The sequence below is a fragment of the Corticium candelabrum genome, chromosome 6 (assembly GCF_963422355.1).
Source record: "Corticium candelabrum chromosome 6, ooCorCand1.1, whole genome shotgun sequence".
Taxonomy (NCBI): domain Eukaryota; kingdom Metazoa; phylum Porifera; class Homoscleromorpha; order Homosclerophorida; family Plakinidae; genus Corticium; species Corticium candelabrum.
Genome location: NC_085090.1, coordinates 5590545 through 5615456, shown reverse-complemented (window position 1 = coordinate 5615456; position 24912 = coordinate 5590545). Strand labels below are relative to the sequence as shown.

The following is a 24912-nucleotide window of genomic DNA, read 5'->3' as shown; positions in this document are numbered from 1 at the left end:
TGCCATTTAAATTCAAATAACACCGCCTACTACAATAGTAGGTCACGTGACCACATACAAACTAATCAGATCAGCTCATTAGCGATCTGTCTCTAGTTATTCTCTCGTTATAAGTCCGCGAAACGGCATTCCACGAGTCCATGTAACGATCCATACACATAGCCACACACTTCTGCTCGTAGCTATCGAGCTGCGTGCCCGGTTTTGTCACACATTTTTTGAAACACGTCTTCGTGATGCGTTGAAGCAGCTCTTGAGCGTTGGTCACCGCTATTTGGTTGCGTACTTGCTCCATCACGGCCTCGCGTTGCGTGCTTGTCAGAGTTCCAGCCGGAGGAGGCGGCGTTGATGAGAAATCCATTTTGAGAGAATTTAATCCGGGAGATCGACCCTCGTGTATGCTGCTAACCCGGATTGGATCAATGTTTGGCTACTACGCAAGCGCAAGAACACATTTCAGGAGTTGGCCGTTTTATCGGTTTAGCGGCGATTCTTTTTGTTTGATTGTATTGCTGTTGTTTGCGTGAGGTGAGATGAGTGTCTGTGTAGTCGACATTTGCATGTTGCGACGAGCATGCTCACGTGGTTTTCTCAAAAACGCTAATGAGACGCTCCTGATAATGTTCAAGACGAAGGATGTAGTTGCTACGTGTGAGTAACATCTCGCAGCATACGAAGATGTCGCTGGACGCGCAGCTGCTGCTGAAAGCTTTGAAAGTGCCGTTTCCCGCAGTCGATTTGTCTTTTCGTGTGACGAGTTTGCTTTCTTTTGAAGTTTTCATTATTGCTCATATTAGTTTGAGAGGTTTTGTGCATCAGAATAGTGCGTTGTTGTTTGCTTGCAATTTTATCCGGGACTTTTGACGTGCAGAAAATTCGTGTTGGGTTAAAGCGCGTTAGGACCAATGATCTTTTGTTGGTATTTAGTGTTTATTTATATTTTTAAATGTTACGTTATTTAATTAATTAAATATATCAAACATTTTATTGATATTTATATTTTTATTATTTATTTATTTTATTTTATTAATTGGGTCTATCTAACATTTTATTAATATTTAGATTTATATTATTTATTTATATTATTAAATTTATTTATTGTATTTTATTAATTAGGTATATGTAACATTTTATTGATATTGTGTGTGTCGTGCTCAACCAGATCAGTCTGGTTTGTAAAGTCTATTACAAGTACCGGAAGCAAACCCTGCTTCAGAAGTACTTAGATCATCACGGCTGTCTAGAAAGAAGACATGACTTTACGAAGGATCCGAATAGATCCCAGAAGCACTGTTTTCTGTAAGTGCTGCAGGTTGTGATGACCTGGAATAATGTCCAGCCACCGTGCAATACCTGCGTGCACTGTGCCCAAAGCTCCCAAGACCACCGGAACCACCAGTGTTTGACAATGCCACATGCGGCTTATCTCCACTCGCAAGTCGCTGTACTTCGCCAACTTTTCAGCATATTTTTTGCCAATGTTGCCATCAGCAGGACAGCTGATATCAATAAGAAGACAAGTGTTTGTCTTCCTATTTCTGAGACAGATGTCTGGACGATTGGCTTTGATTCTCCTGGCAGTGGGGATGGTGGTATCTCACATCATAGTAATGTCATCAGTCTCCACAAGCCTATCAGGATGATGCCGGTACCATCTGCTCTCCACTGGAACCCCAAAATGGCGACAAACGTCCCAGTGAATGATGGATGTCACCTGATTGTGTCGATCAGTGTAGTCCGTCGGTGCCAAAGCACTACAGCCTGCCACAATGTGGTTGACTGTTTCCAGGCCTACACTGCACATGCGGCAAGTAGGACTAACATCACGATGTAGAATCTTGCGCTCATAGTACCGAGTCCGAAGAGCTTGGTCTTGAGCAGCAACAACCAGTCCCTCAGTTGCAGCTGGAAGATTCGCTGCCTTTAGCCATCCGTAGGTCTCTTTCATGTCCACAGGCGGTTGCTCAGTGAGACGACGATACTGCCCGTGCATAGGCTTCCCGCTCCAGGACTGCACACGAAGAGAACTGCAACACGTACGGTAATGTCTTGCATCTGTTTCAGGTGCTTGCTCGAAGCCACCTTCAACCGAGATGGATGCATTCCTGTGTAAGCTCTGCGACTTGTCGTTCGAAGCAAGACTCCTTCGCAGCTGTGCAGTAAACCGACAAGCCATGTGCTTGATCGAGTGTGAAGATTTTCCAGAGTCACACTCCCGTATCATCTGCATGAAAGAATCAGAACTGATTATTTATAATTACATTATTTATTTATATTATTAAATTTATTTATTTATTTTTATTTAATTAATTAGGTATATCTAACATTTTATTGATATTTATAATTACATTATTTATTTGTCGTGCTCAACCAGATCAGTCTGGTTTGTAAAGTCTATTACAAGTACCGGAAGCAAACCCTGCTTCAGAAGTACTTAGACCATCACGGCTGTCTAGAAAGAAGACATGACTTTACGAAGAATCCGAGTAGATCCCAGAAGCACTGTTTTCTGTAAGTGCTGCAGGTTGTGATGACCTGGAATAATGTCCAGCCACCGTGCAATACCTGCGTGTACTGTGCCCAAAGCTCCCAAGACCACCGGAACCACCAGTGTTCGACAATGCCACATGTGGCTTATCTTCACTCGCAAGTTGCTGTACTTCGCCAACTTCTCAGCATGTTTCTTGCCAATGTTGCCATCAGCAGGACAGCTGATATCAATAAGAAGACAAGTGTTTGTCTTCTTATTTCTGAGACAGCTGTCTGGACGATTGGCTTCGATCTTCCTGGCAGTGGGGATGGTGGTATCCCACATTATAGTAATGTCATCAGTCTCCACAAGCCTATCTGGATGATGCCGGTATTATTAAATTTATGTCTTTATTTTATTTAATTAATTAGGTATATCTAACATTTTATTAATATTTATATTTTATTATTTATTTATATTATTAAATTTATTTATTTTATTTTATTAATTAGGTATATGTAACATTTTATTGATATTGATAATCACATTATTTATTTATATTATTAAATTTATTTATTTATTTTAATTAATTAGGTATATCTAACATTCGACTAGATGACTAGGTATTCAAATTGTCTTGCAGATGAGTGATACTAATATTAACAATTTTTTAAAAGTACACTGTACACTTAGTAATATTAGTTTTAAAATATGTTTTTAGAACTTTAGAATGCCTGCTCCTACAAAACTGCGTGATCTCATCAAGCAGATTCGTGCTTGCAAAACCGCAGCCGATGAGCGCGACTTTGTGACGAAGGAGTGTGCGAGCATTCGGACTCTGTTTCGAGACGAAGACAACGACTTTCGATGTCGGAATGTAGCCAAAGTTCTCTACATTCACATGCTAGGATATCCAGCTCATTTTGGACAGGTGACATGCCATACAGTTATATTATCAATGAAGTTGTTGTTTGACTGTAAATGTGGAATATAGTGCGTTCACACTGATGGTCAAGTTGTCTTTGTTTCTACTTAGCGAAGTCTGTTTTAGCTCAACTGCGGTTACACCTACACTGATTGACACTTATTTCATCCTTAGAACAAAAGACTTTGCAGGGTTGTCCCCAGGATTTTTGTAAGGCATGGCGGAAATTCTCATGACCAGGCCCCTGCACAATTTTTAACGGGCCGCATTTTAATCTAGAAGCCAATCAAACTTGCTTGACAGTCTTATTAGAGATAGTATATATAGACCTGTCTATATACCCAGTGTTCTACTGATGTGTACCAAACCCAAAACTTGTTTTGTTCTCATTTGTTGCAATGCTTTTGGAAATTTCTACCGGGAATCAGATGCCACTATCTGTTAAAAGAACAGAGAACACCTTTTAAGTTTACAACAGTACGCTTTTTTACCGCTACACTTGTCAATGCTGTCAAAGCAGCATTCGATAGACATGACTGTACTAATGATCCTGGATGCAACTTGTCACCATCCCTGACACTGACGCTAAGGGCTTGCCTTAGAATAAGGGCACAGTTTCTTCGAAGATGACTAACTGTTGGCACTTGCAAACATTTTTTCGGTTGCAGCCAATGCTACTTTCAAGGCATGAAAGAGGCAGTTGCCATCGCCACTGACACAGACGGGAATTAACTCTGATGAAGCATCGTGGGGAAGTAGACTGGCAGCTACGTTGTCTTTCAGTAATGGAGCACTCATTTTCGCCAAACTAATCTAGCGTGTGCACATTCTCGCAATGACTTACCACGATCATTGTGCTAAAAAGAGAAGTTTTAGGTCAAGGATTAGTATGACTCACACATTGCAGTATATCACAACTTGGAATACGCGTCAAACTAAAAAGTCCGTTAAAGCCTGTGAGAAATTTTCAGAGCTCGAGCAATAGATATTCGATTCGCATAATCAGTCGAAAGCACGTGATTGGGAGGGGCAACATATCTACAGACCGCTACCTACTCCGCTACAATGACACGCCTTAGATTCGCCTAGATGCTCAGAACAAAATAGCAACAAGAATCAAGCTTGTTGTGCTAGTCATTGTTATCATTTTTTCGGTCTCTATGGAGAATCTTGTCGCAGTTCTGACAAGTCTTCCTCATTTATTTCTATTGTTAACCTGTTTATTGTTAGTTCTCTAAAGCCGTCTAATATTCTGCAGTAGCTACACCCTAAATAAAGAATGTTTAGTGATGCTAGAGGGGAAACTGCAGTTGCTAACGACGCAATTGTGGGCGGACAACCACTGTTGCTTTTTGAGTACTTGTATTGCAATCAAGTTCATATCATATGACAGTCATCCCCCTAATTGGTCTTACCATCGCAACAAACATCTCAGGCGCTCTAGGCAAAGAACTAAAATAATATGCAAAGAATAAGTGCTTGCCTCAAACAACTTTGTAAATTTTTAAAATACAAAGTTTGTTGTCTTCATAGCTACACAAGAGAACAGTAGACTCAAAGAACAACTGTTAACAGAGACAGCTAATTAAATTAGTGTATGGTGACTCTAAAAGAATGCAATTAAACATTTAGCTTATCTGCTTATGTCAAAACGAGGCGGGTCTAGGACAGCGCTTTACACATCACAATGCAGAACTTCTCGGTTTTGGGGTTAAATAATCATAACTACATGTACTCCGTCTCTATTTACCGGTTGTCTCCACCTGCTTTCGGTACATACTTGTACGTGCTCAGAATGCTCAGAATCCTGAGATCTACAAATTTTCTCACACCGAGCAAAATGTGTGAAAGGAGTCTAGAGTAGCCACTGCCTACTCAGTAAAGCACGGCGGGCCTGTATTAAGCAGGAGCCAAGGCACGGCAGAGTGCCATGCCTTTTGTATGCTGGGGACAACCCTGCTTTGCCTTGTGCTTTGTTTCTATTCTTATCTTTAAGTGTCTTTACGAGTCAAGGCTGTTCAGTGTGAACACACTTACAGACAGTTGCAGGGTTCTTGCTAGAAATTTTTGGGAGCGTGGATGGGCGGGTCCACGACACACAGACATGTGCACTGGAGTTGAGGTAGACTTTGTGTTGTAGCTATTGCGTATAACGTACATTCAAGTGCCCTGGCAAGGAAATCAACTTCGATTGCCAGTACGCCTTCTTAGCGATGTTCATAGATTGTGCATGCGCATGTTTTGTAGACGAACTACAAAAAGTCTGTTTAGTCAGACATTGATTGATGTGGACCACTGTTGTTGCTTTGCATGAAGCCATGACTAGTGTAGAGTAGATTCTAGGTGTACACTTCCTGGACAAGACGTGTGCTTTCCGGGTCACAGGAAGGGCATCCAGGACTAGAATCAGAGGCAGCTTATCCGGCCAGGACTGCAATCAACATTTGTACGTACGTCTAGAGTGAGGCTATGATCCCGCGTTACTTTGCAAGAGCCTAGTATTGTCACCTTTGGTATTGTGTTTCAGTTGTATTGAATTCTCAAACATTTCTTAGCTGAGAAGTTTGAACTCCTAGCTTACAGTTTCTGAGTGTGGTGCATTCTTACTGGAGCGTGGCGCAGTGCCACGCTGTAGTGAGAACCCTGAGTTGTATGTGCAAAGTGCATGTGCTGGCGTTTATGCATGTGGATGGTGAATTTCTCAACTGTGTGCTTAACCACATTTGCATGCTCTAGGCATCTGAACAACTTTGATTTGTTACTTTGACTTTTGTAATCATGCAGGTCCGTAGGCTGGGGTGTTCGGGGGTAGGGGTTTGGACAAACTGCCTGCTTAGCTGTGAAGATCTGCTTTTGATCCAAAGTTGCTTGTTCTGTCTTGGACTCCTTCACACTTTCTGTGATGCAGAAGTGGATTTAGACAAATTAAGGACTGCTTTGCTCACTGTCAAATTCATTCTTGCAGACTAGCTAGAGCTAGAATTGATCTTTTGCATTAAAGTAAGCTTCTGCATTGACTCTATCAAAAAGTTGCTGAGCTATAAAAATTACGTGACAGGTTGTGATGTCATTGGTCCATTTTAATTAATGTATTATGCACTGCTCACTTTTTTACTGTTAGGCTACAATCATGTCATGCTAGCACAGTTGGCTCTGTTTTTTGCATATTTTGTTGGAGTGTGAACGTAAGTTAGCCCGATTTAAAACTTATACCGGCTTTTCACTAGACGATTTGACTCAAGCCAAACTGGCCCGTGCTAATTTGGCCCCGTGTAAATGATGTTGGCTCGAGCTAAGTGCATTTAGCTTGTGCTAAATTAGTCCGAGCTAAACCATAGGGCCTAATAACCTAACCACGTGTTACATATTTTTGTGTTACTGAGCATCAATACATATAGTATATTTCCCTTTGCGTATTCCCGTATTTTTTCCATATTTGCAACCGTGAAGATTTTGATGAACATGTCAAAGAATCTTTTAGAAAGGTTTTGCATTGGAATCAACAAAATAAGATTAGAAGTAAAAACAGTAACGTATTCTTCATGTGCTTGCACAAAGTATGCCAAATTAGTCAAATTGTCTAGTGTAAAGTTAGTATTAGACTCCAACGGCAGATCTGAGATATTTGTTAAGGGACTAAAACTTGTTAATATTAAGTAATTCGTGGCATTTAAAATTAAACAAATGCAGCAGAGTCGACTGAAGAAGTGAAGAAAGAGCAAGTTTGGACCCTCATTCTCAGGCAGCACTCTTGCCACAGAAAATCCTTGAAGACTCTTCATTTGCTGTAGAACTTGTGGATTTGTTTTGTACAGTTTTCACTGTCGTATGCAACCATTTTGTTACTATATTAGTGCAAGAAAGTTACCAAGCAGATGATTACTATACTCTGAGTCTCAAGAGGTGGATCCAGAAATGTTAGCAACATCCCTGTATCCACCTCTTGACTCTACTGCCATCTATTGGAGATACACGTCTACTAAATATCTTTTGGCTGAGGGTAGATTTTATTTAAAATGTATGTTAAGTTAGGTTTTTGGCAGATAATTTAATTATTGTGTGAATGTTTGACTTCATTAAATGTGTGATGTGATGTTGTAGTTGGAGTGTATGAAATTGATTGCGTCGCCGAAGTTTACTGACAAACGTATTGGATATCTTGGGGCAATGATGCTGCTCGATGAGAGACAGGATGTTCACTTGCTGATTACGAACTGTCTCAAGAAGTAAGTTATACTTAGTTGTACAGTGGCTGTTACAAGGCAAATGACAGGCAGACAGACAGACAGACTGTTGCTTTGCTTAGATGGTGTATAATAGTTCAATGTTTGAAAGTATATGTATTGGCAGACAGACAGACAGACAGACAGACAAACTACAACCCATCCTGACAGAATCTAGTGTGAGCGAAGTTTTGCGGAAAGCTCCCAGAGGCTCAAGTTGTGGTCCATCCGGATGGAGGTACGTACGTTTCAAGTTCATGCAAGACAATCATTCTACTTTTGATTTTTTGCATTCTGTTTATGCTCTCATTGCTGATGGTAACGTTCCACCTAACATTATTCCTTTGTTGTCAGCATCTTGACTTATAGCTTTTCCGAAAGCTATTGGAGATGTTCGTCCAATAGCAATTGGGGAGACTTTAAGGAGGATTACAGCTAGGGCAACATGTTTACAGGAACGATCATCTTTCTCAGAGCACTTCAGCCCCATACAACATGGAGTGGCAACAGCTGGAAGAGCAGAGTTGCTGGCTCATCATATACAGCTGCTTATGGATCAGAACCCTGAATGGTCTGTTTTGAAAACTGATGTCAGTAATGCTTTCAACTCTGTCAGCAGGAAGTGCCTCATGGAAGAAATCTCAAAGTGTTTTCCTGGGATAGTAGCTCACATCCATTAAATGTATTCAAAGCCATCATCTCTGATATACACCAAGAATCAATCTGGTGTCATCATTCAGTGAAAGGAAGGAATTCAGCAAGGTGACCCATTGGGACTTGCTCTCTTTGCTACAGCAATCCAGCCAAATCTTCTTTTGCTACAGCAACAAAATCCTAATGTAACCATGTTGGCTTATCTTGATGACATGTATGTCGTAGGATCATAGATATCAAAATTTGATGTCTACAAACATAGACATCAAATTGCTGTATGTCTATTTTATCAGATATCAAATCATCATTTGAGAAAATAAATCTAGATATTTGTAATAGAAAGTGTGAGCTCTATTGTCCAAGTGGGTCTATTGATAGCCAGGTTGAAATTCTAGTGGTAATCGATGGTACAGAAATACTAGGAACACCAATTGGAAGTCCAAGTTATGTGGAGTCAAAATGTATTGAGATTTCTAAGTCTGGCCAAGATCTATGCACAAAGTTAACTGAGTTGGATGATTCACAGAGTGCACTACTACTTTTACGACATTGTCATGTACCAAGGATAAACCACCTAGCTAGATTAGTTGTTCCTTCTTGTCTTTAATCTGCTGCAAAGATCCATGATGAATTGACTAGAACTAAATTTAACGATATTTTGAAGTTAGAGTCAATTGATGAGTGCAAGTGGAGACAAGCTACTCTAAAATCAAGCATGGAGGTTTTGGGTTGATATCAACGGAAGAATTATCAAACGTTGCCTTTATAGCAGGTTGGGCTCACAGTATTCATGAGTTACCTCTCCGCTTCCCAAGCTTGCGAAAATCTGTTGATACTATTCACTCAACAGACCTAGAACTACCATCTCAATCATTGGCATATCACTTAACCTCAACTTTTTTTGTCCTTATCTTTGTCTCCATCTTAGAATGACAATTTGGGAAATGCTCCAAATCTTTGTGATTTGTCTTTAAATCTTGTGAAGCTTCAGCAACGAATTACTCAAGGAATCGACAAACTAAGGGCAGATTTGATCTTAGATGATGCAAAAAGGTGCTAGAGATGCTGCCAGGTTACGATCTCTACAAGGAAGGGGAGCAGGAGCTTGGTTAGAATCAGTCCCTATTTCAGAAAAGTTTGCAATGAATAAGAAGGAATTTCAGATAGCGGCTTTTCTGAGACTAGCACAACCGATGCCTTTCAATTCTTGTGTAACACATTGTAACCTTTGGCAGGGAACTGGATGCTGATGGTTACCATCTCCTCACTTGTAAGCTTGGTGGAGGCCCTGTGTGGGAACACAATAATCTTGTAGCAGAGTGGTGTCAGTGTTTCAGGGACTTGCAACTGCATCACAAAAAAAGAACCTAAGAATCAATATATAGCTATCCCTTTCGGTACGGAGGACCCGTAAGTCGATCACGTGTTCACTTTTTCCCACAATTTTCCAATTATGTGATGACGTTCGACCATTTACCAGTACGTAACGACCGCCCATAATTCATAAAGACCCAGAAAAATCTCTAGAAATTTGTAGAAAGAACTCACTGAAACGAAACTTACATCTCTGTAGACATTGACTATGCATGCATCTACTGACGGCACACATGACCCAGTCTGATCACATAGCTGCTTGTGTGGCTGTACACACCCACATTCTTTTCAAACAAAGCCGTACAACAACCGTTGTCGTTCATGTTCTAGCACTACGAACATGTTCCTGGTTGTAACTACTCTAAAACGTTCCAAACATTCGAACTCATGCTATTCACAATGTCAAAACTAGGTATGCGAAACGATATCACACTCTCTGGTCTTGCGACCTTCGTCTTTGTTCATGTGATTCTTCGCTCAAGGAGCTTTAGAAGCCGCAGACTTTTTCTTCCAAGAAGAGGGATCAGGGCGATCGTCCAAACTCTCGTCATCGCCACTCCAGTCCGGTTGGATGAACTTGCTCAACAAGTCGGAGTCATTGTCTGCTGCCCTGTGAGTGCTGTTTCGCATCGTCAGACTTCACGAAATTGGTAGCTTTGTCCAATGCCGCTTTCCAAGTTGGTGTATTGCCATATACGGAGTTGTCGTCTCTACGTGGCTTCACGATATGCTTCGGTTTGTCAGGCATGACAGCTTCAGATCCGAATACAAGTTACGTTTTGGCCTCTGACGTCGCCGCACATGATTGGATTGTAATAAACGTCATACCATTCGAAAGCTCTATAAATGGGCTATCCGGGCATATCAAGTTCATCTCTCTACGTCATCAAGTAATGACGTCAGAGGGATTTATCCATATGGATAAATGCCTAGCGCACGTTCTCTCTGACGCAATGGTGCTCAATACGGCCGAAAGAAATGCACCCGTGCATAGTTCAATGCATTGTATAGTTTCTAGACATTGAAAAAATGTTAGCGTATGCTACTACATGGATTCGTCGCCGTTCTAGGTGCTGGTTTGAGATTTCCTGTTGGCAGTTGCGCTTCGCGGAAGTGATGTAGGCATTACGTGCCCAACATGTGATCTAGAATATGGGACATTGGTAGTCATCGGAGTTCTCCGGTACGAAAGGGATAGGCAGTGAAGACAGACCAGACATAATAGTATATGATTCAGGAATAGGTGCCAATGTCGAACTCGATTTCTCTCTAGCACACCGATTTAGTAGCGACACAGTGGTAAGAGCATCGAGAGAGGACAGATTTGCAGCTGCAAAAAGAGAGGAGAAAAAATGAATAAATACTCAAATCAACAGCATCCAGGGTCATGCAAAGCTACCTTCCTTCCATTGAGTTTTGAACATTTTGGTTGTTGGGGAGGAAATGCAGACAAATATTTGAACCTGCTGGCCAAGAGATCAAGAAATGTAGAAAGTGGATCAAGTGAAGCACAGTTTAGAGGACAATGGAGAAAGAGACTATCAATATGCCTTCAGAAGTCCAATTCCAATGTAATATTGAGAAAACTTAGAAGAATTGCAGAGGGAAATGAAGAATTGGACGACAATGAAAGAGACATTCAGAACATCATTCATTAGAATTTTAGTAGTGTTCTATCTCTATGTTTTAGTAGATGGACATTTAGCTTAACAGTTTTACCAATGGTGTTCTTGTAAGATTTTGCTTTTTGTGTTCAATAGTGAAAGACAGACAGACAGGCAGGCAGGCAAACAGACAGACAGACAAACAGTATGACATAGACTGTTAGGTTGCGACACGTGAAGATGGATGGACAATCAGTCTGACAGGCAGAGAGAAAGACAGACAGACAGACAGACAATCAGTCTGGCTGACAAGGAGATAGATGACTAAGTTCAGACATTGACTGTTATGTTGACAGATAGGTGAAGACAGATGGACAGACAGTCAATCTGATGGACAAGCAGAGATGACTAAATTAACCAAATGACCAGGCAGATGTCTCAGCAACTGATGTAGCATAACATACAGTGTAAGTTACGTACAGAAAGACAGACTGACAAGCAGATAGACAAGCAAAACAGAACACGCAGTGAGCAGTTTACTCTGTCACTCTAAGCAGTGATTTCAGTGCACAGAACTAAACAGATTTTTTATCAGGATGGACTTTCAGTTTAGACTCAAGCCATTGTGTCCCTACCCTACCATTCCGTACATGTCACTCTGAAGCGGGGAGAGACTGGTATTAGACCGCCTTCTTTTGGTGTAATTAAGTCTGATACATTCTCGTCATGATCAGCAGGTGACTTACGGCTGCTATCGATAGTGGTCGGAGCTCTTGTGAACGTCTCAATGACTGCACAATTATGACACAAGTGGTGACCGTAGAACAGGTCCCTGGAGTCATGTTTGTAATCCTGTCTGTTTGAAGTATGTAAAGATTATACATTAGGCACTTTTTAAAAGTAAATTGCACCGGAAGAAGGCAGTCTGGTACCAGTTTCTCCTCGCTTCAGAGTGACATACAGGAAACAACAGGAACGGGAGACTGACTCTAGTCTGTGGTGCTATAGCTCAGTTGGTTCAGGTTATGGAGTGAGTACATCTGGTTGAAGTCACAGTGATGGCGAGCTATGACATATTCCCTTGGGCAAGAAACTCACACACAATTGCTTCTCTCAACTCAGGAGTACACATGAGTATCTGGTCTTTGACTGGGGTGGCAAAGGCCCCCAACTGCGACAAAGTCTATCAGCCACTGGGGTCTGGGTGGGACTTCAGGTGCCCACACCACAGATGGCGTTGCAGTCAGGGCTCCTTCGAGTACCTGGCCAGGCTCCAGTAGGTTGCTTAGCACGGCTCATAGCTCTTGCATAATGGCATCTTCTTATCCGTTTGCCATTTTGCCATTTGGCTGAGTCTACTTACAGTTAATAACTTGATTGCTACATCGTTTGAAGCTCAATCACTTTTTGTTGTTTCTAGTGATCTGAATCACGAATCTGTGTATGTAGTTGGTTTAGCTCTTTGCACACTTGGGAGGTCAGTTGTCTGTTGATTATCAGGTGGCTTGTTCTTTACTTGATTTTGCCCTAGCATTTGCTCTCTTGAGATGTGTCGTGATCTTGTGTCTGAAGTAGAGAAGTTGTTGAAGACGGGAAATGCGTACATCAAGAAGAAGGTTAGTCATTAATTGTTTTTTGCAATGAAACAAAGCAGAATTTGTTTTTGATAAGAAGCAACTAAAGTCTCTGTTGAATTGGTGCCTGCTTTGTTTGTCCTTTGTCTGTGTTTGTATGTTTGGCTGTTTGTTTGTTGTATGCTTGTCTGTGTGTCTGCTTGCTGGGTTTTTTCTGACTGCCTGTTTTTTGTCTGTGTGTCTGTCCATGTGTCTGTCTGTGTGTTTGTCCATCTGTTTGTGTGTGTGTGTGTCTGTCTGTCTGTCTGTCTGTGTCTGTCTGTGTCTGTCTGTTGTCAAATTTGTCATGTCAATGTTCGTACAGTTTTCTCGTTTGGTTGGCCACAGGCGTTGTTTGGTTGGCCACAGGCGTTGTTTGGTTGGCCATTGGCTGATGGGCTGTCGTTATTTCATGCTTTGAGAGTATAGTCTCATAAATTATAGATTTCTTTGTCTGTATGTTTATAATTGTTACTTGTAATGTTTTGTTGTATATTTGTTGGTCTTTCTGTAAAGCCCAGTTCACAGTCCTGGATGCTGATGATGAGCGAGCGTCAGCGTCACGCTGTGAACATGTCAGCTTTCTTGACACTCGCACGACGCTCGCCTAGCGTCCACAACACTGGAATAGAGAGAAGTTCTACTTGAGCATCCTAGCCAGAGGTGACCCAGCGTCTGATGACATCACATGCTCATTTTCAACCAATCGAAAGTCAGTCAGAGCAACTACACGTATCCGGGATATTCTCTTAGTTCACATGGCATTGATGGAAGTTGTAATTGAGTGTGTGCGTGGTTCTTCCTGTCTTTGGCAAGTCCAGTCAAATGACTACAAAGACCTAAATAGGAAAGAAAATGCTTGAGACTACGGCGGGGCAGCAACAAAAGCAAAACATCGTTGTCCATGTCTGTCACGAGTACACACATGGTTACTTTGCTCCGCCAGACCAGTTTCATAGTGTGTTCTTTGTGTGATGGGACGCTCGTCAGACGCAATACTGTGTAAATGGTACGGCGTCAGCGTCTTGTCTTCACTACACTCATTTGAGCATCCTTGTCGGCGTCCAGGATGCTGTGCTAGCGTCGTACTGTGAACCCGACTTACGTTAACTCAAACTTATTTGTTGCTTGATTTTCTGCCATCTATGCGATGGTTTGACTACCTGTATGTAGGCATATTTATTTGCATATATTTCTCTTTTTGTCTTTCTATCCTGCTAGTGATCACATAAGCCATGATGCCATATATACAATAGTGTGTACATTTGTTGTGTAATTACGTATCTTGAATGTAGGCAGCACTGTGTGCTACAAGAATGATCAGCAAAGTGCCAGAACTGATGGATTCATTTGTTCCAGTGACAAGACAACTACTGACAGAGAAGAACCACGGTGAGTCATGCATTTGGGTTAGTCACTCAACCATGGAGCTTTCGTACTGTAGTTGGCCAGCCAGATAAATATTGCTACATAGTAGTCATTATTTGTGTATTCAGGTGTTGTGTTGAGTGGCGTGGTTTTGATTACTGAAATGTGCAAAGTTAGTCCAGACACTGTGCCTCACTTCAAGAAGGTTTGATGCATCATCTGTTAGTCGTTGATGTACTGATAGGTTTTTGGTACAGCAAGTAGGAAATTTGGTGAAAATCTTGAAAACGTTGTCAATGTCTGGCTACTCTCCTGATCACGATGTCTCTGGTATTAGTGATCCATTTTTACAGGTGTGTGTGCGTGTGTGTGTGTGTGTGTGTGTGTGTGTGTGTGTGTGTGTGTGTGTGTGTGTGTGTGTGTGTGTGTGTGTGTGTGCATGCCTTTTTGATGAACTGTTATGCTGTCTGGTTTTTGTCTGATTTGTTGGTGTGAAGTTGTTTGTCTTTTTACTTGTTTTTTACTTGTCCACATACTTATCAACTTGGTTGTTTTCTTCCCACTTTCTGTGTGCTGTTGTCTACCTCTATGTCTTTTGTTTCTGTATTTGTTTGTCTGTCTTTCAGTTTGTATCTCTTTGCCTTATCAGTCTCAGACTCTGTTTGTACACCAGCTACATGTTTGTATTATACGCAGGTAAAAGTCCTTCGACTACTACGAGTATTAGGTCATGGTGACAATGAAACAAGCGATGCAATGAACGACATTCTTGCTCAGGTAGGATTGCACGTACTATCATAAATTATAAGTAGTATGTCTGGCTAATGTTTGTCACCATATCACGTTCACTATTTATTTGTCTGTTGGAGTGCTATCTTATCTGTGGTTTTTATGTTGCCTTGCATTTTGTTGTAAGGTGGTGATGGTGGTGGTGGTGGTGGTGGTGGTGGTGGTGGTGGTGGTGTGTGTGTGTGTGTGTGTGTGCATGTGTGTGTGTGTGTGTGTGTGCATGTGTGTGTGTGTGTGTGTGTGTGTGTGTGTGTGTGTGTGTGTATGTGTGTGTGTGTGTGTGTGTGTATGCATGCATACGGCATTCAATGGGTTGATGGATGCTATGGGGCAGTTAAGTGTTTATTTTTGTGTTCTATTTTAATTTGTGACTGTTGTTGCCAGGTTGCTACAAATACTGAGACAAGCAAGAACGTAGGAAACTCAATTCTGTATGAAGTTGTTTTGACTATCATGGATATCAATTCAGAGAGTGGACTGCGAGTGTGTCGTTTCTTGCCTTGTATTAATGCATTTCGTGCAGTTTGTATTGTGTAGGTATTGGCAGTGAACATTCTTGGACGTTTTCTACTTAATACAGACAAGAATATCAGGTGAAAGTCCTTGATTCTTATTGCTATTGTGCACTTGTGTGTGTGTGTGTGTGTGTGTGTGTGTGTGTGTGGGGGGGTGTGTGGGTGTGTGGGTGTGTGGGTGTGGGTGTGGGTGGGCTTGCACGCGTGGATGTGGGTGCATGCCTGGGTTTTGTGGATCCACACGTGTCTTGTGTATCCAGTATGTGTGCTGCTTTACTGTTTATGATCTTGTCCTGGTATGTTGTTGCTATCTGTTTATCGTAAGCTCTGTTTTTGTGTTTTTGTGTGTATGAATGATAATTGTTGTGATCATGTCTACTGTGTTTCTTTAGATATGTAGCTCTGAACACTCTTCTAAAAACAGCTCACGCTGATCATACAGCTGTTCAAAGGCACAGGAACACCGTTGTTGATTGTTTAAAGGATCCAGACATATCCATTAGAAGGTAAGAGAGACCATTCATTGTATTACTGTTGTGTGCACAGCTTGATGGTAGTGCTTGCAATGGTTAAATCTCTATATATAAAGGAGAGGTGTCTGTGTGTCTGTCTGTCTGTGTGCCCGTACGTACGAGCGTCTCTCGAAGACGGCGGGTCCAATCTCGGCCGAATTTCGCTCGCGCACGCCGAATTCATTCAGGTCAAAAGTCAGACCGCGGTCGTCTTCCTGACTTCTCCCACGACGACGCCGTTTCCCGCCGATCGCGCTCGCTTCCGCTCGCACGCGAATATCTCCGGAACGGCGCATCGTGTCTCCACCAAATTTAGACTGCCCGTTCCCGACGTCGGACGGTACGCGCCGAGCGTGTCGTCTATTGCGGGCGACGTCGGGGAATGGAAGATATTCTGCTGATATCCGGGTCTCGAAAAAATACGCACACAGTCGTTTGCCAGTCTGCGACCGTCGAAGAGCTGCCGTGTTTGATGCACCTGTTCCCAGAAACGCCAGCAACGTCTTCGAAGAGACGACGTTCAACGGGACTGTCGAAATGACGCGAGTCGGTACGAGTCGTGACTTCGTTAGATACTGAGCTGCCGTGTTTGATGCACCTGTTCCCCGAAACGCCAGCAACGTCTTCGAACAGACGACGTTCAGCGGGACTGTCGAAATGACGAGAGTCAGCATTCGTGTATACGGGGAACGGATTATCCGTGTAAGTATTGCACGTGACTTGCACGTTACGGGATCACGTCGAAATTATAGATGCCAGGTTTGATACACCTGTTCTCCGCAACGGGACTGTCGAAATGGCTTCAACGGGATCAATAATCCAATCAACGGGATTTTTTGAAACTGGACACGTGTCGAATAGATGCCAAGTTCGATACACCTGTTCCTCGCAACGGCAGCAACGTCCAAGTCGAAATGGTTTCACCCAATCGCTAATCCAAAAATCAACGGGATTTAGAAACGGCAATTGAACGGGATATAACTATGAATGAGAATTCTGTCTGCTGCTACTAGACGGTAAAAGCACTTACACCACGGCTAATTAGTGACAGTAAACGGTTCTCTATACAAACTGTACGTGACCTGGCTACACCCCTCTGCCTCTCCAAGCATCAAACGCATTTTTAGATACTTTCTGCTATAATCTCTACCTATAAAGGCGACCTGTTTTTCTGTCTGTCTGTCTGTCTGTCTGTCTGTCAATGGTATTATATTTTCATAAATCAGAACTATTACAGGCTAAATCAAATTAATCAAAGCACGATACACTACATTACAATGACAACTAAAAAACAAGAAACTGAACACTCTGTCTGTCTCCCGGATAACATGGATGGACATCACAACGTGCATGGCCACCATAGAAGACGCCTAGCGCTGACGCGAGGTAAAGATGTCTACAATCCATGATGACAATGTTGGTACAGAGGAGTAGACAATATGGGTAGAGGAAGACATCACAACTGTCTGTCTGTCTGTCTGTCATAAATGCTATAATCTCTACCTATAAAGGCGACCTGTCTCTTCTCCACTTCCGTGTTGTATTGGCTCTATGACAAACGTGTGTGTCAACTGCGGCGCTATGAAGTGGAAAGGAGAAGCACCTGGCATGTGTTGTCCCCCGGGCAAAGCCGGGCATTGGAGCTTGTAGTTATATAAGCAGAGAATATTATGATACTGCAAAAATAGACTTCATGATATAGTGGTATGAATTAGAAGGTCATTCAGGCATTTATCACTAAAGCCTACAATGTTGATGTCGACGTCGAAGTCAACGTCAACAATAGAAATGAATCCTATTCCAGCGTTGACTTCGGCGTCAACATCAAAGGATGCCGCCAACGTCCAGGCGGTTTCTTTGAAGTTTGACGCTCAGCTGAGCATTGGTGTCATAGTGTGAACCAGGTTTAACTTGGCCTTTCTGGACTTTTAGTTTTAGCATGTTTGTTGTTTACAACTAATACTTTCTTTTTCTGTAAATTGACTTCTAATATTGGATGCCTCATGTCATGAATTTTTAAACAGGGCCTGCAAGGAAATTCCCTTGATTGCGATCACTATAGTTCTTTTGTATGTCAACTGTGTAGTTGCAACACTTAAGAGTGAAGCAACAAAATATTCAAGTTGTAGGCTTAACTCATTAGAGTGAACAAAGTATCTTGGGTGTTAGAAAGCATGTGATTTAGATTTGTATCTGAAGCATTCCTATTCATGTAGTCTGTTTTATTTTTGCGTCTGTGTAAGCATCAATTCGTTTCAACACAGCTGTGCTGAGATATTTACGTTGAAACAGTTGAAGTTGAACACTGCCTCAAACCGATTGCTAAATGTGTGCATTGGAAGAATGTGTTGTTTCTGTTGTTTGAGATATAAAGAGTGAGTCTAATGAATACTGAATATTTGTGTCTTGTTTACAGACGGGCTATTGAGTTATGTTTTGCTCTAATCAATGACAGTAACGTGAAGAGTCTTACTAAGGAAATTGTGTCTTTTCTGTCCGACGCAGACATGGAGTTTAAGGCATATATTGCATCTAATCTCATTCTTGCAGCTGAGAAGTAAGAGGCGGTCATGGATGTGTATATTGTTTGAAAGACATGCATGTTTGTGTTAGACACGCTCCTGATCAGAAGTGGCATGTAGATACCGTATTGCAAGTGTTGACAATGGTGAGTCGTTTTCACGAATCGATCAAATTGCATTTTTATTGATTTTGTCTGAATTGGATTCTCTAATGCATTATGCTAAGGTTTGAAGGTGGAGGCATGGATATTGTAATACATTAGATTATATAAAAAATGCATTTCTTGATACACGACACATGCATTATGTAGCAACACTAATTTTTGTTGATATATTATAGGCAGGAGCATATGTAGAAGAAGACCTTGTTCCTGTTCTCATTCAGTTGTTTGCTGGCATGACAGAACTCCATACATACATTGTGCAGCAGCTTTATGTTGCTCTCAGTGGTGACATTAGCCAGGTATGATGAAGTGTCTCTGTGCACTGAAACTGGAATGGCCTGAGTTTACGCTGCTGTTTGTGTGAGTTGGTAACAGTTCTGTTGTTTGTTTTGTGCTAGCAATCCCTTGTTCAAATTGGTGTTTGGTGTATTGGTGAGTATGGTGATCTGCTATTGCTGGGACCAACTCAGGGAGAAGAGGCTATTGAGGTAAGTTTGGTCAGATCATTTCACATTTAATTTTGTAGTGGTAGAAGCAGATGATGATGTTTTGGTAGGATCTTTATCTGGTAAGATCTGGTAGGTACTTTGAATATCTTATTGCTAGGCCATTTCCAATTAGCCGGAGGAGTGATAAACTTAGTATATCACTCCGTTGTCCCAAGATAGACTGATATACATATAGGTTATCAACCCAAGGTCTGATATGAGTTATCAGCAGCCCATGGTTCTGGATGACCAGTAATTACTATATGATGAGTTCCAAATTGCAGTCTATCAAGTTGTCAACATACACATCAACTGTGATACATGTGCTACTCAACAATTCGTAGTCACTTGACATAGAAATTGAACAAGAAAGACATTCCACTGCTCCACTAACAGGCTCAATCGTCTGCCTGACTAAAATGCTTGCGATTGGGAAATGGGATATAAATCAGTTATCACATGTCACTCAGATGATATCGAATTTATCAGAGCGACCACCCTCAGTCTACTTTATTGCTCTTGTAGCCATGTGATAACCTATAATATCTAGAACTATTTGCAGAGGTTTGGAAAGTGGTGTTGCAACACTGTACTCGCCTGATCCCATTACATGGTTGGCATCCAAGGAATAGTAGGGGATGGGACATTACTAGATAATGTGACACCTATAGGTGTTAATTGGCGGAAGTTATTAATTATTTAGCTTAAGCTAATGCTAATGCTAAATTTCTTGGCATATTTTGACACCAAACAAGCCATTGCATTGACAACACTAAAACTTCAGTCAATGAACCAGTTCTCTTCTGCATAGCTGCTGCATGTTGTCAAAGGTGTAAGCAAGTGAAGAATAATGTTATTAGCGTTCCTACAGGCAGTGCAAATCTGGCAGACAGTCACTGTAGAAAGAGGTGTGACAATGTTAGAGCATTGGCCAAAACTGAGGATGGGAGCTTTCTTGAGCCCTGGGGATATATTTGGGCAAATATGGTATATTGATTTGATGCAAAAACTGTGTAGTTTGTTGTTTGATTAGTTTATGGGAAATGATTATTTGTTGTGTTGTGTACTCTAGGTGAGTGAGTCTGATGCGCTCAATGTATTGCAAGCTGTATTGGAGAGTCCTCATTCGTTGCCAACTTCCCTTAATTTTGCCGTGACAAGCGTTATGAAGCTCAGTACCAGATTCACACAGACAGTAGAGTGAGAAATATTATATTGTCTGTCTCTCAGTACGTATGAGTTGTGTTAGAGTTTGTTGCATTTATAAGTTTGTATCAACAATATTTGTGTCTTTGTTTCGTCTGTATGTTTGTCTGTGTTCATCTGACTGGCTTTGTAGCAATTGATTATGTATGGGTGTATTAATTAATTAATGTATGGTCTGATATGTGTAGACGTATTCAGGGTTTAGTTGCTCAATATGGAACAAATTTGGATGTCGAACTGCAGCAACGATCGGTTGAATACTCACAGCTCTTTAGTGCATTTAATCACATGAGGTATTAGTGATGGTACACGTTGTGATTTCTTGCTGTGTGTGAGCGTGGGTGTAGTTGTGTGTGTGAGTATGTGGGTGTGCATGTGGGTATGCATGTGGGTGTATGCATTAATAACCTATTCACCATCTCATTTTTGTGTTAGATCAGCTTTGTTAGAAAGGATGCCATTGCCAGATGTTAAGGCGTCAGCTAGTGTCAATGACACAAACGGAGCAGGAGAGTCTCTACCTACAGAAGGTAAGATTTGTGGGTTGCATGAGTCATGATTTGATTTAATTGCTAGTACATTGTAAATTTACATTTTCTTTCATCTTGTACAGCAAATGCAGCAACTTTACCTGGTTTACAAGCAGCGCCACTGCCTGTTAAACCTGCCGCTCAAGAAGTAACATTTGAATCAGAAGTCTGTAGTGGAACTAACTAATCAATGCTGTAATGTAACATTTAGGCCAGTCTTCTAGATTTGTTGGGAGATTCTGAAGCAGTAGCTGAACAGCCAGTGTCCAATCAAGCTGGCAATGAGCTGCTGGACATCTTGGGAGGTCTGTCTGTATCAGCACCAGGTGAGGAGGACAAATAATGGTGAAACAGAATGTGTGAATGAGACTCTTGTGACATTATCGTATTGTGACATTTGTAGGTTTGGCATTTACTTCATGCCATATGCTTGGTGTGTGTGTGTGTGTGTGTGTGTGTGTGTGTGTGTTTGGCTGGCTGGCTGGCTGGCTGGTATCTGTCTGTCTGCTTCTTTGTTTACATGTTTGTCTATTTATCTGTCTGTTTATCTCTGTGTGTGTCTCTGTTGGTTTATTTGTTGTATGTTTGTTTTTTATCTTTTTGTCTGTCTGTCTGCCTGTCTTTCTGTATTTATGTCTACTTGAGTAAGCTTTTCTTTTATGGTTTCTGGTTTCTTTTCTGTCTCTTTGTTTCTTTCTTGTTTATGTGTATATAATTTGTTTGTCTATATGTTTGCATGATTGGCGATAGTTTATATTTGGTTTCTATTTGTAGCTGCAGTTCAGCCTGTGCAGTCTAATGCTCCATCTTCTGGCTCAGGCTTAATGGATTTATTGGGTGGCGGAACCCCACCTTCAACTGATACAGGCATGCTTTATCGCACATCTTTGTCTGTTTGTTTAAATTTGTTTGTCTGTATGTACAGCCTGTTTATCAGTTTGTATGTCTGAACTATGGATTTCTTAGGTTCCATACCTTCAATGACTGTGTTCAACAAGAATGGATTGACTGTTGAATTTTTGTTCTCAAAAATTGCCAACAATCCCAGCAACATAGTCGACATCTCAATGTTTGCTCGTAACTCCCAACCTGTAGCAATGACGGACTTTCTATTTCAAGTAGCAGTACCAAAGGTATTCCTTACAACAGGAAAGTGAGAATGACACCTGTCTATCTGTGTGTGTGTCTGTTCCAAGGCATTCCAGTTGAACATTCAATCACCATCTGGGAATGTAATTCCACCTTCTAATTCTGGCAGTGTGACACAAATCATTCAGGTTGCGAATCCTCAACGGGTAAGTGTGTGTGTGTGTGTGTGTGTGTGTGTGTGTGTGTGTGTGTGTTTGTGTGTGTGTGTGTTTGTGTGTGTGTGTGGATTGTTATAGTTTTGGTATGTTGCTGTATGGTAGTCAGTTGATAATGCAAGTATGAAACTGTTTGTTTGGCTGCAATGGTGGCTGTGGCATGCATGAGTACAGTAAAACTTTGCTAATCTGAACAGCCTCGTGCCAAGCCTTGTTCGGATTAGTGTAGTTGTCTTGATTACCAAAATGCCAAAATGCATAACCTTGGAGGTCCAGACTTTGCCTCGGACACCTAGACCACTGACGCATTTATGTTATCTCTACACATGTGTCGTGTTTGTGGTAAAGGACAATGCTGCAACAACTACATGTGCTTCTAAATAATGTGACAGTCATGATTTAAAATAGTAAGATACTTGCATTTTCTGGAAACTAGATATAGTCGAACCTCGCCAATCCGAATCCTTGCTAATTCAAATTATCTTTGGTGCCCTCCCTTGCGTACCCAGATCCTATTGGGCTGCCTCATCCGGGTTGCAGTTATCTAGTTTTCAGAAAACGCGTATCTATGTTTACCATATTACCCACCTGCTACAGGCTCATTCTCATTAATTAACCTCCCTGTCTGACAGGGTAGGCACAACAGACGGCAAACAGGGGTTACAATCTTGTGACCTCATCTGCGTGACCTCCACGTTCCAAATTGATGGCGGATTGTTATTTATTGTACAGTGAAACCTGTACTAAGCGACCACCTGTGGGACCCAGGGATATTGGTCGCTTAGGACAGGTGGCCGCTTAGTAGAGGAAGCCTCGCGCTTCCACGCACCTATGGCCCTGCATGCCAGACCACCACGACAGGGAACTTACAAAGTGCTAAACGTCTCGTTTCTTGTTTGTGCAATGTGCATACTGTATTTCGTCCATGTGGTTACAGACTGTTCTAATCAAAGCTAGCTACTGTGACAGGGAAAAGAAACTGGATAGAGTTTGCTGCTGCCTGGCTTCCAAACTCATCTTCTGCACCACACTTTCCAGCTTTGCAACTAAATCCAGCATTTTCTGATCATTTTTGATGAGTGAAAACTGGAATAGGTCGTCCACGAGCTCTACGGCTTGTTTGTAAGTTTGAACTCGCATTTGAGGTGGATCATAATCATCATCATCTTCAGTGTCACTTGTGTCAATGCCATGTTGTCCAGCGTCAACGACATCCTCTCTGTCTCGATCCTCACATCGCCTCTTTGCTTGATGTAGGAGGTCTTTTTTCCACTCGTCTCCGAATACAAGTGTACCGCACGTGTGTCCGCAACACCTCTGAGAGGTGACACTTGTGTTGGAATGTGTAATCAAGACCATAAAGGTGTACACGTGTACATTGTGGTCGCTTAGAAGAGGTGTTAATTGCTGTAGGGCCTTTCGATTAGCGGTCGTTGGTCGTTGGTCGCGTTGGGCAGGTGGTCGCTTAGTACAGTAGCTATTGTATGGGACAACGTTCCGTGCCAGGCAGATGGGGTCACTAAAGCCAGGTGGTCGCTGAGAGAAGGTGGTCGCTGGTACAGGTTTCACTGTATACTGTATTATAAGTCCTGACTGTTACATTATTTAGAAGTACATGTAGTCGTTGCAGCGGTGTCCTTTACTACAAACATGACATATGTGTAGAGATATGCAAATGTTCCAAGGTTCGAGGCAAAGTCTGGACCTCCAAGGGAAGGCTACGTGTTTTGGCATTTTGAAATCCAAACAACTTCACTAATCTGAACAGGGCTTGGCAAGAGGCTGTCAGATTAGTGAGGTTCTACTGTAACCATAACGTACCCAATAAGATGTGGGTACGCAAGGCAGGACGCCAAAGGTAATTTGAATTAGCGAAGATTCCCATTAGCAAGGTTTGTTTGGTTGTCTTTATTGAGTCACAGATTATATGCTTTGTTGCTTGTCTTTTAATTAATATTCATTATTTTTATAGCAACAGTTGAGGATGAGACTGCGGATTTCATACAGTCTGAATGGATCCCCTGTGACGGAACAAGGTGAGATTGGCGACTTTCCACCAGCAGTTTCTCAGTAATATGAGAGTCAGATGACTGTTAGTTTGTACTGCTCGTCGATCATCTTGCTTGTTGTGTGACTGTTGTTGTCGTCGTGCTTCTGGTCAAGTTGTTGTAGATTATTTGGTAGATGGCACTTGTAGCTTGGCAGCTGTTGGCTATGACTTGCTTTCAAATTGTATTTTGCTACAGTGGAAATAAACGCGTCACATTTTAGTCTAGCGCACGGTACGGGGTTGCACTGAAATCTGTTGGCCGCGTGGTTCGTGCGGAATTAGGAGTCTGTCTATCGCTTTTAGTGGCTGTAATGTCGACTGTAATATCTCGTGGTTCGCTATTGAAAGATCTACTACCAGGATCAAACCCCCGGATGACGAGCACCCGGATACTACACCCCTTCCCACTACCTTTAGCTAACTACGCAACACAGCAACAACTCTGTCAATTTACAATCACAAGTCTAAACGGTTCGACTCCTTCCGAATCCTTGTCGATCGTCTTGGTGCTACCGATTCCGGCGTTGACATTGGCTCAGGTGACAGTTTCCTTTCACTTACTGTAGGTTGACTTGGCATCGGTGCCCAGATCACTGGCTCT

At 41.9% G+C, this 24912-nt stretch overlaps 1 protein-coding gene across 1 annotated transcript; it reads left to right on the top strand.

Moving 5' to 3' along the window:
* Positions 1–435: 435 nt before the first annotated feature.
* Positions 436–24540, top strand: LOC134181011 (AP-1 complex subunit gamma-1-like). The gene is made up of 25 exons (XM_062648203.1): positions 436–528; positions 3192–3401; positions 7497–7621; positions 12671–12727; positions 12782–12866; positions 14159–14255; positions 14360–14436; positions 14489–14584; positions 14928–15008; positions 15405–15503; positions 15558–15613; positions 15928–16041; positions 18464–18604; positions 18661–18715; positions 18910–19032; positions 19132–19221; positions 20294–20421; positions 20616–20720; positions 20863–20957; positions 21041–21105; positions 21169–21283; positions 21732–21824; positions 21924–22090; positions 22154–22252; positions 24234–24540. The coding sequence occupies exons 2-25, from the start codon at positions 3201–3203 to the stop codon at positions 24333–24335; spliced, it is 2466 nt and encodes an 821-aa protein (XP_062504187.1). The 5' UTR covers positions 436–528; positions 3192–3200; the 3' UTR covers positions 24336–24540.
* Positions 24541–24912: the final 372 nt, after the last annotated feature.